The sequence below is a fragment of the Nannobrachium achirus genome (genome assembly GCF_963921795.1).
Source record: "Nannobrachium achirus genome assembly, chromosome: 11".
NCBI classification, from domain to species: domain Eukaryota; kingdom Metazoa; phylum Chordata; class Actinopteri; order Myctophiformes; family Myctophidae; genus Nannobrachium; species Nannobrachium achirus.
The window spans coordinates 20,346,137-20,359,436 of NC_137820.1; the positions used below are offsets into that span (position 1 = coordinate 20,346,137).

At 39.3% G+C, this 13,300-nt stretch overlaps 1 protein-coding gene across 1 annotated transcript; it reads right to left on the reverse strand.

Annotated features, from left to right (window-relative positions):
- Positions 1-852: 852 nt before the first annotated feature.
- rasef2 (RAS and EF-hand domain containing 2) lies at positions 853-11,102 on the reverse strand (the record flags this gene model as incomplete). Its single annotated transcript, XM_080736933.1, has 16 exons — positions 853-955; positions 1,249-1,325; positions 1,438-1,551; positions 1,993-2,107; positions 2,264-2,345; positions 3,226-3,370; positions 3,722-3,826; positions 3,916-4,105; positions 4,220-4,290; positions 4,422-4,503; positions 4,785-4,853; positions 5,525-5,640; positions 6,107-6,202; positions 7,078-7,168; positions 9,531-9,683; positions 10,792-11,102. The coding sequence occupies 16 exons, from the start codon at positions 11,100-11,102 to the stop codon at positions 853-855; spliced, it is 1,920 nt and encodes a 639-aa protein (XP_080593059.1).
- Between the last annotated feature and the right edge of the window lie 2,198 nt (positions 11,103-13,300).

A 13,300-nucleotide genomic window follows, 5' to 3' on the forward strand; every position in this document is an offset into this window, starting at 1 on the left:
CGTTATGGATAGGCAGCTTATAGGGAGGCAAAATCTACTGGCTTGACATTGTGTATTTTGGCAGTCCTTCTCAACATCCCCAAAAACTTTTGTTTACAGGGACTGGGGTTATTTGTTTTTATTTTTAGCATTTTTTGGTCATGACAGAGGTACTTATCATGCCTGTGTGTCAAACAGGCACAGCACGCACCAGTGAATGAGGCTCTTCCAGTACATAGGAAATAATATAAGAAAAAGAAAAAAACAACATAGTTGTGGGTACTTTGTCTAAGGCACAGAGGAGAATGCGTCTACATCTTGTTATTGTAGCCTACCGGTATTTATTTATATGCTGGACATAAAGGCAAGAATCAAGAAAAAGGTAAAACATCCACACACTGGTTTTAAGCTACCAAAACTTATTTCATTAAAGCCACAACATTTCAACCTTACAGATCAGGAAAATGTACCTTAGCAAATGTTTTTGCAAAGGTACCTTCTACTTTGTCTAAGGCCCCATGTAGTAACTAGTTAGTAGTTGGTCATATTAGTGATGGCGGAAATAAGGAATGATGGAATCTCAATCTTGATCGCATCAAAGCTTGGAAAAGGTTTTATTAAAATAATTACAATTAAATACAAATCTTAAATACAAAATTGAAGTGATTAAAAAAATGCATTCTCTCTTCATTGTTCAACAAATTAATCTAAAATATCCCAGAGATATTTTTAAAAAGTCTAGAAAAATATGGTATAGAAAATAACCATATCAATAGTTTGAACTATTAACACTGGAATTAATTCATAAAAAAGACTTTGTTCCACTTCCTTCTTCTCTCCATCCCAGACTGTTAGATTTGTTGACATGCATGCTTATAATCCACAGCAACCATTCAGAGCCTTCTTTGAATTATTTGGACTCAACTTGACCTGCGAGGTGGACTCACGTCTCACTTTAACATTTTTCTTCACTTCTCTGCGGTATGAAAAGAAAGTATTTTCATTATGGTGAATTTAAAAGACAGCCTAATAAGCTCATTTCCAGCTATTATATTTTTTATTCTGGGACTCAATCCACTTAATAAGCTTTGCATGATTTACAGTTTCAAAGAAAACTCATTTATCTTTATGCAGCCCCTCATATTAGCATGTCTGAAACATGCCGTTTGCCTCCTGCCTCTTTAATATGAACATTCAACAATTTAATACGACAGAAAATAAGGAAAAACATAATAGGTCACCTTTAATGATACTGAAAGACGAGCTTACCTTGCAAGGTGAAGTACAGCCTCAACTACGTTGGTCCCCTCTTTGGCACTAGTCTCACAGAACAACGCCCCATATGCCTGCAAACAAAGGATGGATATGCATGATTACCTTCAAATGATTCAGACACTGATAAGGAGAGGCGGCATTGCGCCAAATAGGTTTTTGTTCAAGTACAACAGAGAAATGCACCTTGGCTAACTTCTCTCCATGCACGCTGCTAACACAGCTTCCTTCTGGTAACTCTTCTCTTAGGTCCACTTTGTTCCCAATAATGCACATTGGGATTTGCTCATCTGTTGAGTCCTGTACAAACAAGGTGCCATAAGTGATTTCCCTTTTATTTTTTTATTTGTTAAGTGATGCTCTATATTACTATAGTAATCATCATTGCTATGGAGTTTGTTCAGTAACAGTGGTCTGGTCTCTCTGCTGTCTCTCCAGCTCTTTAATACAGAAAATACATTTTCAGGTGGGTTGCAAATGTCTTCCAATCAGGACAGAGAATCCGTATCAACTTGTGTTAATGGCAATTATTTTTGTTTCATCACTTGCCATTTAACTTGTGTATATTGTATGATTTCTGTTCTCTATCCTGATTGGATGAAATTGGTATCCCGACCTGAAAATTGATTTTCTGTTTACTAGAGCCGTTGTGAACAAAGACTCTATACAACAGTCTTTGTTAATTGCTATGGGAATATAGTCATTTAACTCAGATAAAAATGAACTGCTGTTCACAGTCACCTGGATCTGATCCACCCATGCTCTGACATTGAGGAAACTGCTCTCTGAAGTAACATCGTAGAGCAGTAAGACACCATGAGCTTTACGGAAATAGGACCTGGCAATGCTGCGGAACCTATAGTAACAGGAAAAACAACAATACAACTTGAAATCACGTCATTACTTGTATAGTTATCTGAAACCGGTTTTGAAATAACACGGATCAGCAACAAGGCCCATATGTTGCCGTTGTTACTTCCTCAAAAACCCATCTGAGTATTAAAATCATTACCTCTCTTGTCCGGCTGTATCCCATATCTGCAGGCTAGTTTTTTCTCCATCCACCAGCATCTTCTTGATTTGGAAATCAACGCCTGAGAAACAGTTATGAAACATTTGTATTTCTATATTTTTGATCCAAGGATTTTGTAACCCATTTTTCACCCAGTGCCAATTGCCTAAGCTGTAATCCTGTGCGCTATTCTCCCTCTGCCAACCTGGAGAAAGCCCAGAACTGAGCTCATGCTTCCTTCAATGCATGAGTGAGCAAGCCGCTTCTTGTCACATGAATTTCCCCAGTAGGGCATAGCGCGTGGAAGGAACACGTTATTCCCCTCCATCAGGCATCCCAGCTGACAAGGGGGAGGCAGTATAGAGACCAAGATTACTGCATGTTTTTGTGAGGGTACCTGCCTAGGGTACACGGGGAGAACATGCAAACTCCACACAGAAATGCCCTTTTGCCAACCCCACCTAGAGTAGGGCACTGGTGGCGGGAGGCAACAGCGCTACAGACTGCGCCACTGTGCCCAAAGTTATAAAACATTTTAGACTTTTTATAAATTAGCATCAGAAAACATTGCATCAATGTGTTTTGTTCAGTGAACATAACAGTGTAACACTGCTAGAGCCCTGCAGGGGGCCCCGACCAAACCGACAACTGTCTTCAATGAATTTATTAGCCCAAGCCCGACACAAAATTAATGTAATCTCTCTCTGACGCGCACCTTCCTTGATTTGAGAAGCACACAACTCTATGATGATGCGTGCTCACTCGCACTGAATGATACATGCAAACACAGAACACACACGTCCCGCTACTAAAGAGGTAAACTTATTGAAGCTTCATTAAATATAACTAATACTTGTGCCACTGACAAAAATCTGCACCCAGATGAAATTGCCTTTCACTGCCTGGGGGGATTCATTTTGCTTTCAAAGCTATAATGTAATCCAAAGCACTGTTTCACTCACCCAGTGTTGTCTGCATATCTCCTCTGAACTCATTAAGGGTCAATCTCAGCAGGAAGCTGGACTTGCCAGCCCCTGCATCTCCAGCTAAAACCAGGCGGTACATTGGAGTAGGTCCATCATCCTCTTCAATGTCTGTTTCGCTCGGCTTTGTAGCAAGGATACAACAAATTACCCAATTGCATGCAGTTTTCTCACAGTATTACAACAAGATTAGCTAAGATGTTAATTGTATTCAGAATCCAATTACATTTCGTGTACTGCACAGCTGCACAGTGGGTGCAGCTGTGCAGTACACGAAATAGCAGTATCATCATACAAATACAGCAGCAGCATTATGCAATAAACTGTTAGATTTGTCATGTCATGTCATTTGTCAAGTCATGTCACAAGTGATACAAGTCTGTTGTCAAAGATAAGAACATCCATAATACATACAATATTTGTATTGATTATTAAAGAAATATTAATGTCATGGCCAGTGACCGCTGCTACCTACCTTCATGGAAGAGAAAGCAGACAAACGTCTTCTTATTGATGATGCAAAAGAGCTGGTTTTGCTTAGAGCCACCGACACAGTAGCCTCTGATTTCACATCGGATATCTATCAGAGACAGTGAGGTTAAAGATCAACACTCCATACCATAGCCATCATACTGTAAATGAGTATGCAAGGTGGTTGGTAGGCCTGACCTCCACATCAGAGGGGACACATGAATAACTGTGGTGAACAGTTTCCACTGATTCTCTGCTGTCATCGCTGTCATAATCGCTGCCTGAGTTTTCAGTAGTGTCCATCTGTATGCTAACTCCACTGTCCAGATACCTATCTGCCCAGCTGGCCACGTGGGAGTAGCCTGCTTTATCAGCAGCCATCTGTTGACTGCACAGCACGGGAAGACAACAATTACAACATTTGGGAAAATGGTAATCCAATTCACAAGATCAAACCACATTTAAGAGACAACAGGGAAGTTGGAACATGGTCATACAGTACCTGCTGTGGATGAGTGTGCTTTCTCGAAGGGGCTTCATTCTTCTGGATGGGATTTCATTTTGAGGAGATAGCTGTTGTGGTAGATAACACAGGTCATCATGTTCAAGTGAACATGATCAATTACCTAGCAGTCCTCATGTGTATAGGCATGCCAACATGTAATGTATTATTAAATAGATTACCTAAAAACAACAAGACTTACCCTCCTTTTGGTTGCCATTGTTTCACTGGCTAATGCGGAACGCAGACCATCATTACTGTCATACAGCGTTTTGTTCATTTCTCTGTCAAGACGTTTCAGGAAATAGAAAAACATTTGTCGCTGATCTTTTGTATTTTACTGCACAAACGTGTTTACTGTCATACCGAGGGTGTAGTCAGATTACATACTTTTCTCTGACACGCATTGTCTATTATGATTACAGATGCACATAAACGTGCCAATCAAATGCTCTCAATCATTTGCATTAAATAATTTGCATCTCGACTCAGGTCTGTGTATGCACCATGATTACAATTGTAAGAAAGTGATCAAAATATTTGTACTCTTAAGACAAAGACTTACTGTAGCAATTCAACCTGACTAGAGCAAGACTGGAATTCCAACACCATCCTTTTCAGGTCATCACTCTCTCTGCAAATTACAACCAACACTATGGTCGTAATTGTGTTACTTTTTTGTTTTGTATTATGGATTGAATGGAAGAGTCTGTCCCATATGAGGTGTGTGTTTGTGTGCTGCTGTATGCAAATGGGTCTGTACTCTGTGCCACTCCACGGAGATCACTGCTGGGGCTGCTGATTGGCTGATCAGCTATATAAGGAGACCGGGCGCCACCTGTCTTTTCGTCTCTCTACCGGCCACTCATCCAAGGCTGTGCTTGTTCTTTGATTTGTTTGTTTGTTAGAATGTGAGACACATTAGTTACCGTACTCTACTGTAGCGCTCATAATGTTGATTTGTCAGTTCAGTTTGATCTTTCGATTTTGTTTCCAGGAGGTGGTATAAATATTTCCTGTACCGGATCAGTTTCTCATAGCTTAATTTGAAGGGCTCAGCAGCAGATTTGAACCGGAAACGCATAATCAAGGTGTTAGGCGTTTCCAGCTCAAAGAAATCAGCTGCTGACCCGGAACCTTCTGGAAATGAAATGGCTGCCATACTTGTAGGGATGCTGATTTAAGAAAAGTGTGGAGTGGTCTCTTAATTTCTTTCAGAGCTATTTACTGTATATTTAATGCCCTAAAGAAATGGTGTTTACTATGTGTATGGAATTGAAATGAGTATGGCCGATGGCACCTTACCTTTCATGCTGAACCTTTTGATCTGCATACATATTCTTCAGCTTATCCAGCTCTGAATGCAGAATGGAGATGTTTGTATGTGCTTTGATCAGAGAGCTTCGCAACTGCTCATTTTCCTGAGGAAACCAACAGCAGAAATAACTAAAACATCACTCTATACTACAGCACTGTATGTGCATTAGTATTCAGCCAGTAGAATTTCATAGCTAAAGCAATTATTCCCAACATTACCTACCAGTGTAAGCTCAATGATACGTTTGTTTAAGCTGTCAACATCCTCTCTTGAGCGGTTGAGTTCAGATTCCTCTTGGTTCTTGAGTATAAACATTTCAATGACCACATTATTAAATCAGCATTAAGAATGAATTAGGTTACTGTGGATAAGCCTGTATTGCTAAATACTGGAAGACATAGGTTACTGTGGATAAGCCTGTATTGCTAAATACTGGAAGACAACATAGCATCTCTTCAGAAGTCTCAAACAATTTCTTTGCTAGACTTAAAACAGTGTAAGGAAAATGGGTTTTGTTTGGAGAATCACGAAATAGATCTGAAATTGCGTTCTTGTTGTGTAAACCTTACCTTTAACAACCTGTCTAAAGCAGTATGTAGGTCCGAAACCTCATTTTCATGTTTCCTCTGCATGGTGGCCATGATTCCCTCCATTCTCTTACGCTCCTATAAACATGAAACCCAAGGAGATAGAGTTGCCCACGGACACAAGCTTAAAACAGGGGCTTTCATCTAACTTTACAGAGAGGCCCTTTGTGAGAAATGGAACCAGCTGCTGTGTCCTGCACCCAAAGTGTCTAGGTAACTCTCCAGAAGCAGGAAAGAATGCAGCAGGGTTATTAAGTGTCCCTCATTTCACTTTGGAAAAAAATAAGGTTGTTTCCTCAAATACTATAATTCAATGTACAAATGCCATTGTCATTGATTTTATACATATTAAAATGCACATTTCTAAATAAAAAACACAAAAAGGTACACTACTACACACTACACAGTAAAATCCTCATAGTTCATTTAACACAGTCAACAAATAGAAGCAAATGGGTCCATTTGGTTCCATTTGTACATTCTCAGAGTGTACAATGATTTTGCTCTGTATTAACAACTTGGCATGTCACTAATAAATAAGGCTGGGCAATATATTGAAAATGTATCGATATCAAGGTATCAACATGCAAGGTATAGATCGACAAAGACGGCTTGAAAAGAGGTATTGGTGTATGTATCAAATTAACAGACACACTATGCATGCACGTAGCACATGCAAAAAAGCAGTCCATCTGTAACCAGGTGTGGTTATTTCAATAAAACCTACCTAACCCTTCTATGTGTACTGTGCAGTGTGCATGCATGGATATGCTATTCATTATCTGAGTTAGGCAGGCAGTAGACCTAAAGCAGAAAAACATTAAAAATTATATAATGCAATTGTTTTGACTAATTTTGTGAGTAATATCGATATTGAGGTATTCAACAACATTATTGAATATCGAAGTTTTCCTAATATCGCCCAGCCTTACTAATAAATACATTCAACTCACCTCTTCTCTCACCCTTTCTTCTAGTGTGGAAAGTTGCTGTTGAATGTCATCTTCTATTTCAGCCAGCTGGCTACTGTTCATGTCCTCTGCTCTGTTAGGGTCACAGACCTATGATTTAATTTGTACCTTAAGCAGACTTAAGTCCAACTGTCAAATGTTTGAGAGACGAGGAAGATAGATTACCACCCCAACACGACTTCAGGAGGTTTAAATGAATCAGTCAATCCATCATAGGTGAACTACGATACAATACAAAAACAACAAAAAAACAACTACAGCTCAGACATACATTTCATATCTACTGTACCGAGTTGAGCAGGATCTCACACTGACACACAGTGTCGTACCACTCCCTACTCTCATCAGATGACAGCACCAAGGGAGGGAGTGTCTTTAGAAAACAGATTCCACAGGAGAACATTCTTTTCTTTTTATGCGAGACTCCTCATATCCTCAGTATAAAAACATATTTATATTCAGTATACACAGTATAAAGAATATTGTGTAAAAATATTTTGTCTTGTAAGCCTGTGCGGGCTGGGCATCTTTATAGGACACTATAAAAATTATAAATAATTATGTATTTATTATTATATATAATTATAACATTTCTATCTATGTGCAAACTATCTATATACACATATCCTTTACGGGGCATTTTCAATGTAGCTTCAATAATTGTACAGAATGTACGCAACCTGTTTTGTTAAAAGGACCGATATAAACTACTACTACTGTGTATGTATTTGTGTGTGTGCGTGCTTACGTGCATGTGTGTGTGTGAGAGAGAGAGACAGAGAGAATGAGTGAGAGTAAAATTAGAGGCAATACGGGCCTACAAAGGGAATACTTTCAGGTCTTATGTAAAATAAGAAGGAACAGGCAGTGCAACAAGTGTTCATAATCACTTCCTTGAGAATGGAATGTCACTTCTCCCTTGTGCTTTAGTGAAGCAAAAAATATACCAGACACAAACCCCTCCCATGACTTATTAACCACACAATGGTGTTTAGTCAACATTGACTCAGTTATTCAGGTAAGTTCGGTAATGTTTGAATGACTTTGGAGAAAATGGCAAGAAATGCAAAATTTTAAAAGCCTATTTGTGCAATATATATGTCCGAAACTGTGAATACACAATGACATACTATATTATACTAACTACTATGGTCAAGTTTAAGCATTGAAAGATGAAACCCCCAATATTTGCAATCTAAGTTTGTATCAGTTGTATAGATACATCCTTGTTGTGGCTTTGAACTGCACCACAAATGTATCTACTATTGTGTATGTGAAAGTATAGAAAATATACTATATAATATAATTACTGTATATCTGCAGCTTATTCAAGATCGCTTGTGTCATATATTTAATTTATATATATTTAAAGCAGTTTAAGTTAAATAACACATGTCTGCCTCTTAAAAGATATTATTCACTTCAGTCATCCTAGCCAACCCTATTATACAAACTGATCTATTATCGGCATAAGTAAGCATTTTACTTGCATTCATCAAAAATCAAAACAAAAGCTTGAAATCTTGAAATTACCAATCACAGCCCTCCTCTGAGACAGAGCGAGTAGACAGAAATGCCTCTGTCTTTATAATGAGCAGTAGAGTGAGGACCAATTATATGAAGATAGGTTGAAAATGGCTGAAGTGGTTGAAAATGGGTGAAGTGGTCCTTTAAGTGGAAGAAAGAGCAAAAACTAGAACTTGCATATGCCCACTGAATAGTTTCAGATGGCATATGTGAGTAAGGGAGAAGCCTGCATGTTGCATTCTTGTGGGCCACAACTGTGTAGAATCAACAAACCCTCTGGCTATGTAAAACCAAAGGCTGTCACATTTAGTGGTCTATGCCATCATGTGTGATAATTTGCTGTTGAGAGCAGATGGATTTGTGAATTGACATGTCCTCAATGCTGTCCTCAACAATAAACCAGCTTATGGAAAGAATAAAGTAAACCATGTGAAACAACAATACAGAGAGCATTAACATTAAGTTGGTCTGAATCTACCTCAGTGGTAGCCTGTCCAGATTGGACCCCAACTAATTAACCCAGGGGTTTTCAAAGTGGGTGACGGGGCACCCTGGGGTGCCGTGACGGCAGTCCAGGGGTGCCTCGAGATAATTTGATATTTGGAATTTATTTGGACACTTAAAAAAAAATGTAGTATCATTTTAAACTTGAAGTACAAAGCTCAGTCAGTTCTAACCAAAATGGCTACTATCTTAACGTTTTCCTCACAAGTTCACAACATAATCGCTAAAATATGCCATAAATATAATGTGCTGGGAGTGAAAATCATGAATATAATGTAGGGGTGCCTTAGATGAAAAAAATATTTATAGGGGTGCCCTGAGCCAAAAAGGTTTGGGAACCCCTGCCCTAACCCACTAATTGAACCGCGCTTTGAGAACGCAGATACTGTACTGTATGTTCTTACCTCTTTAAACTGCTTTCCAGCTGTTCTCTCTCCAAGCTGTGATCCATGCTTTCTCCTATGAGGGCGTGGACAACTCCCTCATACTGCTGGAGCATTTCGATATTTGCGGAGGACTGGAGGGTCTGATACAGATCAGCCAACTGATCCTTAAGACTATAAATTAGGAGCAGAATAGTACAGAAATGAACAGCTGAAGTACAGAAAGGTAGGGGGAAAAAGTCTATAGCTACCTGCACCAGCTTGTGTGCTCCTAATATTAGCCCTAGAATGGATGTGATTTTGCATACATTTCATGTATTCCATTATAATACAGGAAGGGTGGGCACTAGGGAAATCTTTTGGGAAGACTGTGCATTATAGAAGAGTGGGCAGCAGAAAGAGTGGGCACCAGGCCTCAGAAGAAGACTGGGTATTAGGGAAATATGGGCACCAATACAAAGTGAGAACCAGACTGGGCACCTTTAAAGGAGTAGTTCACCCCCAAAATGACTTTTACTCACGCCATGGAGATTTGAGTTCCATAAAACTTTAGTTTTTTTGTCGCATTCCTAAGACGATAATTTGATTACAATAAATGTAGGCCTACCCCCATTGATTCCGGAATCCGGATGGGGACCCAAATGCATCCGGACCAGAATCAATGGGGGCAAATTTACTATAATACATTTTTGTCTTAGGAATGCGAGAAACACAAAATAATATTATTGAACTCAAGTCTCCATGGCATGAGTAATCAATAGGGGGGAAAAAAACATTTTGGGGGTGAACTACTCCTTTAAGCAATATAGGCTATGCCTAACTCTAACCTTAATCCTAACCTCAGTCAAACTATGCCTAACCCAAACCTTAATCCTAACCTAAGTAAAACTATCCCTAACATTAACCTCAAACTAATATAACATGTCTGAAAATGCTTTAGATGTTGAGGAGGGGAAAAAAAGAAAAAATCATGTTAATGTTTGCATTCCAGTAATATGAATCTTGAATGACAGACCTATACCAGTTGTAGTAACTGGATTTCCCCTAGTGCCCACTCTTCTGAGGTCTGGAGCCCACTATGTTTTGGTGCCCACTCTTCCAAGGTGTCCAGTTTTCCCTAGTGGCCAGAATGTTTTGGTGCCCACTTTTCTTTACCAGTTACCTTCCAGGATACACACACAGCCACATATCACCCCCTGCTATAATATGTTTCCTCTGCTAATATCACAGCCATTCTAGGGCTCTGCACATATTTAAGCCTATAGGCATGACGGCGACTTACCTTTCGGGGAGAAGAACTGCACCATCGACTTTGCTCAAAAACTCGTCCCACGGGGAGTCTGGAACCTGAGAAGCACCGAAGGACGCCAGATCCAGGGTCTCGGAAACCTCTTGGAAACTCGACGAAAAGTTGCTGTAATTGATGTATCCATTGTGATCCGCGTCGAACTTGTTGAACAAAGTTTTCATCTCACTCTCGGAGACATTGAGCTCTCGGCAGACGACTGTGAAGTCCTCGTATTCGATCATCCCAGACTTGTTCACATCGCACGCTGAAAATAGTCTTCGGAGGCTGGGTCTGTCCATTTTCATCTATTTGATCCAAATCAAAAATAAATAAATAAACAAAACAAATATGCCTATCACACGGATAAGGAAACAACCTAGCCTTTCTTGTGCATAGATTTCCTTGGCAGGTATCGCCTGTAACGAACTACTAGGTAATATAATCCTTGTATAAACTTAGTGCTGGTATGTAGCCTGCCTGGGACAGTCAATATTGTCAATGAAAAGCCCACACCTAATTAAACACGCACAGGAAACACCACACACTGATTGGACAGCGTCGCTGACTGTCTGAAACTGCGGCGGACACCTGTCGTTTGTATTTTAGTTGCGCATATATTCGTGTAAATAGGGTCCTGTGTTAGACATAGATGTGGGAGCAGCTAATGTCATTCACTGTGCCCACATGAACTATGGAGGCAATTTACTGTGTGCCTACATTACATGAAATCTCAACCCCAAACCACTGTTTGGATATTTTATATTAATTGAGTACAAGGGACCCCAATTTAAACAAGCAATTTAGTTGACCTTGTATTAGTGAACTGTAGGCTACTGTCCTGTACTTTTTCTTATGCAAACTTCTAATAAAGTATTCAATCAATCAAAAACATGTTGATTTAATTAACTGTTTGAACTTTTGACACCGACATTTTCCAATAATGTTCAACTAAACAAACCATATGTAGGATAGGCTAACGTTATAATATAAGCTCTTTTTTGTTTAATTTATGTGACATGACATCAACATGCAACTACCTGACCGTGTTAGATATATTAGTAAGGGGAAAGTTAGCCTATTGCTAGACCAATCTGGGAAATCACTAGCTTTCTTCACAAATGTGTTCAAAGGTGTCTACTATCACCTCTGAACTTTGTCAAACCCAACTCCCTTGACATAGGCCTACTTTGTGGGAGCCAAGTTATTGGGTATCCAGAGGGCCTGGGATTAAAGGGGGAAAATAAAAAATGGCCAATATGAACATATGAGGTGCGTAATTTGGGTATTTTTGGGCCGCTGAATCCATTCCAAACATTAGTTTTCAGTTAAAATGACTCCTTGGCCATAAAATAGGCCACACCTACTTTTGTATGTCCATGAGACATATTGGCAATAAAAAAAAGGTTGGAGTAGGCCAGTAGGGTTTGAATTCATGAAAACTATTCAAAATCAGGTGGGTAAGCGCACATCATGACACACAGACAGGATAACATGATACAATCTGACAACAAACCGGGTTTAAAACAAGCCACTAACAGGACACAGGTGAACTCGAATGACATGATTGGCTAAGCCTTTTGCCAATTAGGCCTTTTTTTGGCCAAGGAGTCATTTTTACTGATAACTAATGGTTGGAATGGATTCAGCAGCCCAATACCCTAATTACACACCTCATATGTTCATATTGGCCATTTTTAATCTTTTTCCCCTTTAATCCAAGGCCCTGGGTATCCCAACACCCCCAACTTTGATTGGCTCCCACAAAGTTTGTCAAGGGAGTTGGGTTTGACAAAGTTCAGAGGTGATAGTAGACACCTTTATATACATTTGTGAAGAAAGCTAGTGATTTAGATTTAGTTCCTAGATTGGTCTAGCAATAGGCTAACTTTCCCTTACTATATGGGCTATTAGAAATTGCATTTCAACTCTGTTGTATACCATGCCGTGATTACACCAATAGACGCGCAACTAAATACAATCTGGCTTGACCATGATTTCTTGGCTGACTTGGTCGCAGTTTACCGAGGGCGTTTAGTGTAGCCGTGTAGGTGTAGGCCTACCATCTGACTAATTAACTCTACTTATTATAGCTTATACAGTCATTATTGTCATTTCTGTGATACCTATCTATCTTCCATTTTAGGTTGATTATTTAGCCTATATGTCCTGTCCTTTAGAGTTGTTATAGCCTATATGCCTACCCTCATGTTGTAATGCACTTGGTCAATACATTTTTTCATAGATGTAAATCATAAAGTGCTCTGTTACAGAATATTTACCTTTAAGGTGTGTGAGCTTCATGACAACCTTGAACTGCTTACCAATAACAACTCCACCCATATGTGAGATTTTAATAGGCTAGTACTTAGATTTCAATGATCTATTGAGAACTGAACTATTGCTATGGTGGTGCTTTAATATTTATAACTTGTCCATTTTATTTCTAATGTTCTTTAAATGAGATTTTAGCCAGGAAAGAACCGAATCCTAAACTCTGTCATGT